Here is a 6,414-nt window from a genome sequence, read left to right on the forward strand (position 1 = left end):
TCCAAGGCTGTTTATGTCCTTTCAGAACCTCCCTAAGTTAGACTTCCAGTCCCTGACTGTCCTGTACAATAGACAGAGACAAACCGGAAGATTCTTCACTCTCTCTCTCTCTCACTCTCGCCCCGTCTTCTCTTTCTCACCGGGTCTAACGAACGAACGAGAAACGCAAAGGCAAGGAAACAATGACTCAACTACAACAACAACTACTACTTACTACTACGACACCAACAACGACATAAGTGTAGCCGAGCCGACCCGATCGGAGCCGACCAGTGTGACGCAAGCACCCGCGCGAACGTCGGCGCACGCGCTCCTCCCCCCCGGCGACCTGACCGTACCTTATTCTTCATAGACATGCGGCTCACGCGCCTGTCGACAGCCGGCGCATTCCTGCCGCTCTTCCTACTCTTTGTTACATTCCCCCACTTCCTCTCTGTTTCTTCTACCACCGACGCCCCCCCATTGCCCTTTTCCCTTTCTCTTCTCCTTCTTCACACACACCATCCCCTTTGACGCTCAAATAGGCGGCGATGGACGGATCCGATACCCCAACCTCGCCGCCGCCACCACGACCTTCTCACAACCCCTTACCCTTCCGTGAGGATTGCTGGAGCGAGGACGCCACTTTCACCCTCATTGAGGCCTGGGGCGATCGTTACCTCGAACTCAACCGTGGCAACCTCCGTCAGAAACACTGGCAGGAGGTCGCCGATGCTGTTAACACTCGTCACGGTGCCAACAAGAAGGCCCGACGCACCGACGTCCAGTGCAAGAACCGGATCGACACCTTGAAGAAGAAGTATAAGATCGAGAAGGGTCGGATTCTTGCCTCTGACGGAACCCTAACCAGTAAATGGCCTTTCTATTACCGCCTTGATGCTCTGATTGGATCTACGGTTCCTGCCAAGAAATCTTCGCCTCCTCTGGCCCTTCCTTTGCCCTATCGAAAAACCCCTCCTTCGCTCCCTCACGCTTCGCCGGTCCCGCTTCCGGTTAGATCCGGTAAGGAGAAGCGCCCTTCTCCGGCCGTTGATGATTCGTTCTTCCGTAGGAATATCTCTGCGGCTGCCGCGGCGGCTGCTGCTGCTGATGATGACGATGACGACGTGGATTCGGGATCGTCGAGATCGAGCACGGAGAGCCGGCGTCGGGATGGCGAGATGAATGGGTTTCGTCAACTGGCGCAGGCGATTACGAGGTTTGGGGAGATTTATGAGAGGGTCGAAGGAACCAAGCAACGGCAGATGATTGAATTGGAGAAGCAGAGGATGCAGTTTGCCAAAGATTTGGAGTTTCAGAGGATGCAGCTTTTTATGGATACCCAGGTTCAGCTTGAGAAGATTAAACGTGCTAAGAGAGCTTCTGGTTCTGGTGAGAAGGATTTTTCTCTTTCACACACACACACGCACCCTATCTCTCTCTCGTCCTTTGATCTGCTCTTTCTGTCTTTCTTTAAGTTACAATTATCAGTATTGCTGATTTTGGGAGGATAGTTCATAGTAGGCATACATTTTTTGAACGAAACTGCTGTAATTGTCATTTGTTAACATATGTGACTTCATGTATGTTATTTTTATGGTTAGTTTGCAATTCGTCAACCGCTTTTAGATTTCCTCCTCCGGCCACAGTTTTGAAACCCATAAGGCTCGAATAGATGCTGGCAATGGACTGCGTTTGGCTTGGTATTAACCTGGATCTCTTTGGTAGTACTTGGGGGTTCCATTGGTTGCAAACAGTTCTGTGTAATCTCTGGAAGTTATTATTTAGCTTCTCTATTGAAATTTTGATGGTTCTGAGATTTCTTCACTAGATTCTGCGTAGTGTTTGTGTTTCTGTGTTGTACAGTTCATTTATAATTGAACCATCCTTTTTTTAGATGGGGAAGGGTGGTTTTTTTTTTTTTTTTGGGGGGGGGGGGGGGAATCCTTGAAAGTGTAAGTCTGATTCGACCTTGTGTATGGAACAGAGTACTCTTACATATGTCAAAATTATATATTTAACTCAGGATCTTCTCTGATGCCTCTGGTTGCAATTAATTTCGTTTAATTTTTCATGTCCTTAAGACAAGGGTTGTCTATGGGATACATCAACCAATCATCCCGTGCAGAAGGCCTTGGGGTTGTTTATCTATATTTAACTTTTTGGTGTATAGGTTCAGCCATTGAGTAGAGTGGATTGTTTAGATCTTTGATTGTCTATAATTGCAAAATGAGTTGGGTCCTCTGATCCTAGGCTCCTAGTTCTAGTTAATTCTAGGATATTCTGCTTGGCTGCGTCTCTCTTTGTATTTGACCAACTCTATTTAACCATGGATTGAATTTCTGCAAAGAATGGATATATACAAAAGAAAAGATTGGGAGATACTAAAATAAGACTTTTGGGTAGTTCATTTTCATCAGGAGTACAGGAATTTAACTGCAAGTAATGCTTTACATGCTTAGTATCTGATGAAATATCACAGAGATAATTAGAAATAGAATTTGTAGTGACTTTTGTTGTATTTGACATTTTTTGGGTTGTTATTAAGGTGTGTAAAGAGAGTGCAAGTTCAAAAAGTCAACATAATGTTTGACTTATTTAGGTGTTGTGGTATCTTCTCTGTTAGGGAGATGATCTTTGTAGTTGACATCAGTTTGGTTAGTGGAACGTATAGATTGATCATCTAAAAGGCTTGACATACAAATAATGGTCTGATAAGGTCTTTCGATTGGTAGCTGCTATTATATGAGTGCAATAAACTCTGAGCATTGGAGGTAAGCTTCATATCTTTTCCTGAATACTAGAAATTAGAGATGAAACATGATTTGTGAGGATCCAATTTCTTCTCCCTTTTTTTTCATCCCTAACCTAGTGTAAGGGATTTTAGAATTTGTTTTTGTCGGTTAAAAGTGTTAAAGGGGTCCTTTGTTATCGTGGCTGGTTTGTTCAATTTAAAAGATGGAGTTAGGCATTATTCATGAAATCATTTGCATTTATTCATGTGGTTAATGATGGGGCTTAGTTTTGAATTGGCTTTGTAGCTTAATTTATAGTTACTGTTTCTTGTTTAAGTCTTAGATTGTGCTTTTTTCCCCCTTTTGGGGGGGGGGGGGGGTGTTCCCTATTACGATCATGAGTTCATATGTTACCAATACTTGAAGTTGTGCAATTTGTGTAGGCCCACTTGAATAGGTAAAATTGGCATATTGAGCCACAAATTCCTTTTGCACCATCATCATTTGATGGGTCATGTAACTGGATGAACTAGCTTGAGCGTTGAATTACTCCACTGGGGGTTTTATGCTAGTTGCTTTTCAAAACTATATGCTATCACCCAAGGTGCTGAGATCATCCTTATAACGCCTTTTTATTTATAATGGTCTCCCTTCAAATAAAGGTGGTAGAGTGGCAAGTTTAGATGAAACCTGAAGGATGACTGGCACTTCTTGAAATCTAGAGTCATGAAAAGAATGGAGAAGAATCCATCCCCTTTCATGTCAGCCACCTTTAATATCTAGAAAGAATATCATGCTGAATTATATGTTCTTTCTTTAGAGCAAGGGCCTGTGCTTTATAGGAGATTCATGCATAGCTCACTGGATTAGGGCTGCACTCATTGTTTAATTAAAGTCGAAAATTTGACCTTCTGTTAGGGGTTGTGCTGCATCAATTAGCTCTGACCCTGATCCTAGAAAAATGTCCTGCGGCTCCTGCCTAACCTTGTTAAGATATGTTTCTGATTGACAGGCCACACAGCATTGAGAAATACTGTAGTTCTAGTGACATGGTTTTTACTCGCCATATTCAACTACTTTATAATTGAAAATAGATGGAAGGATTGGATTTTCCGACATTCTACTCTTGCTCATTGAGAGCCTGAAAGGAGAACCAGAATGGTTTAGATGGGGATTTGGTATCTCCATCTTTAGTTCCTCAATAATGGAAAATAGATGAAGATTGCAGCTTCCAACTTTGGTATTCTACTCTTCTGACTCATTGAGGGCCTAAAATGGGGATTTAGAATGGTCTCAGTGGAGATATTTGCCATATCATTCTTTTAAGTTTTCACATTCTGGGACTATCTAAAAAGTAAAAAGTTGTCTGACAGATAGACCAATTTAGTGTGCTTTAAATGGATTACATCTCCGTCTCCAGATTGTTTACTCAGGTGATTTTGTACAAGGGCAGAACGTTTTCTTTGTAAAAGTCTGGAAGATCATTTTGTAAAAATAAAGGGCGTACCCAATGCCCGAGGCTCCCGCCACTGCGGGGTCTGGGAAGGGTCATAATTTACGCAGCCTTTCCCATGCTTTCACAGAGAGGCTGTTTCCATGCTCGAACCCGTGACCAGTGGTCACAAGCTAGAAGATCATTTTGTGATTTTGTAATATATATATGTGTGTGTGACCACTCCAAGAAGCAGCCATTTGAACAAAATCAATCAAGGCTTTCAATTTGAGGCCAGAGAAACAGAGTATAAAGAAATAAATATCTATATATAGATACATGTATATGTGTGTGTGTGTGGGACCACTCCAAGAAGCAGCCGTCTGAACAAAATCAACCAAGGTTGTCAATTTGAGGCCAGTGAAGCAGAGTATAGAGTCCTTAGCTTTACCACCTTTGTTCTATTGAAGAGCCTCTATACTCTTTCCCCTGCTTCATTGGCTGGAGTAGATTCAGTCTTTAGTTTTCCTCTCCTGTTTAATCAAAGAGCTTGTATACTCTTTCCATATGCTTCACATAATGACAAATGGAAAGAAATGCATAGCAACAACATATCAGATACCTTTTGATAAGAGGTGGCTGCTTTAAAAATTAACATAGTTGTTTATTTAGTATGTATTTATTTGTTTGATTTCTCTTGTTTTTGTGTATCATAGTTATATTGACAATTCTATGTCACATTCAGGTCAAGTTAGTGTTTTATGTTCTGTTTGGCTTCTATTTTATTTAAAAAAATATTTCTGTGGACAGGTCCTGGATTTGACTTCCCAAAGTAAGAATTAGTTTCTAAGTAGATGTAGTTGGTTCCATTGAAGCTGTTTATTATCTTTCCTGTAGTTTCTCTCTCTCTCTCTTTCCCCCCCCCCCCTTTTTTTTCTCCCCCTTTCAGTGGAGAACGAACTATGGTTTTGCAAAAGAAGGATATCTTGGATGGACCTAGTGAACTGTATATGATCGGCATTCTCTCCATACTACTAATGAAAGATGCAAACGATTTTTATGAGGAATTTTTTTTGGCTAACTGGACAGTTGGAAGTCAAAATGGTCAAGGGATGCATTCTACCTAAAGAAGAATATCTCTAATGGATCGTGAAGTCTATTCTGACCTCTCTGGCAAACAACTGCTTTCCTTCACATGATTTTGTACCTCCCTATTTTGATATTTTTTACAGGTGGAATTGGAAATTTGTCAAGATATATGTTCACATCCAATTAAAAATCAGGGGATTTGGATAATGGTTTATTGGGGATGATTTCACTTTATATAGTGTAGCGGTTTTGGTTTGTGGCTCCCTTTTGTTTGCTGATGAAGAGATGATTGCTCTGCTTTGTCTAATGTTTACACCAGGATTCTATGGATGGACGATGTCCCTCCTTTCTTTTTCGGGGCTAATAACTTCACACGGAATAATGGCAGCTGATTGGTACTTGAAAATGTAAAATACAGATCTTCCATTGATAAGATTGCCATTGTACTTATTTTCATATCCTATCTCTTGGAAACTATCTTGTTCCGTGTATGTTGGTGAAGATACAGATTTGGATTTGGCTTGAACTTTTTCCATCAGCATATGTTTTATTTGCATACATTATGAACTATTAGTAAAGCATATTTCCTGTTAGCTAAATTTGTCAACCGACTCTTTAAATTTTCCTGAATGCTTAGCTCAAAAGACAGGAGTATTTTTTTCCTGTTTCTGTATTTGATGTGAACTTGATGTGTAGTTGAGGCAGGATTAAGAAATGTAGTCATTGATTGAATGCTTGGGGTCCATAATAGTTAAAAAAATCAGTGCAAAGTAAATGATTGCTTCGTATCTGTACTTCCGCAAGGGGGTAACTGTACTTCTGCAATAGTTTGCTCATCTAATCCTTTTTTCTTTTCCTGTGTTTTTCAGATAGTTACCTATAGCCAGCCATTCGAGAGCTTTTCATATTGAGTTTGGTCTTTGGAAACATACATTGTAGTCCATGAAATTTCGGCCACTTCTGCTTTGCAAACTTTTCCATCAAATGTTGGTACAAGTAACAAATGGAGAATTTTGTCTCTCTGATGCCAAGAGTCGGAGGTGGCTTGGCTGGCACTGGAGCTTCGAGTAGAAATGTATAGTTACAGTAAATATATGTCATCTGGTGAATTCTATTTATTTGTTTTTGGGACAAAGCTAGAATATTCTGAGCAGATAAAATTATTAACATTGATCATCA

At 40.8% G+C, this 6,414-nt stretch overlaps 1 protein-coding gene across 1 annotated transcript; it reads left to right on the plus strand.

The window, feature by feature from the left end:
* Positions 1–473: 473 nt before the first annotated feature.
* LOC122652670 (trihelix transcription factor ASIL2) lies at positions 474–6,414 on the plus strand. Its single transcript, XM_043846476.1, has 2 exons — positions 474–1,371; positions 6,105–6,414. The coding sequence occupies exons 1-2, from the start codon at positions 531–533 to the stop codon at positions 6,116–6,118; spliced, it is 855 nt and encodes a 284-aa protein (XP_043702411.1). The 5' UTR covers positions 474–530; the 3' UTR covers positions 6,119–6,414.

The sequence above is a fragment of the Telopea speciosissima genome, chromosome 2 (assembly GCF_018873765.1).
Source record: "Telopea speciosissima isolate NSW1024214 ecotype Mountain lineage chromosome 2, Tspe_v1, whole genome shotgun sequence".
NCBI classification, from domain to species: domain Eukaryota; kingdom Viridiplantae; phylum Streptophyta; class Magnoliopsida; order Proteales; family Proteaceae; genus Telopea; species Telopea speciosissima.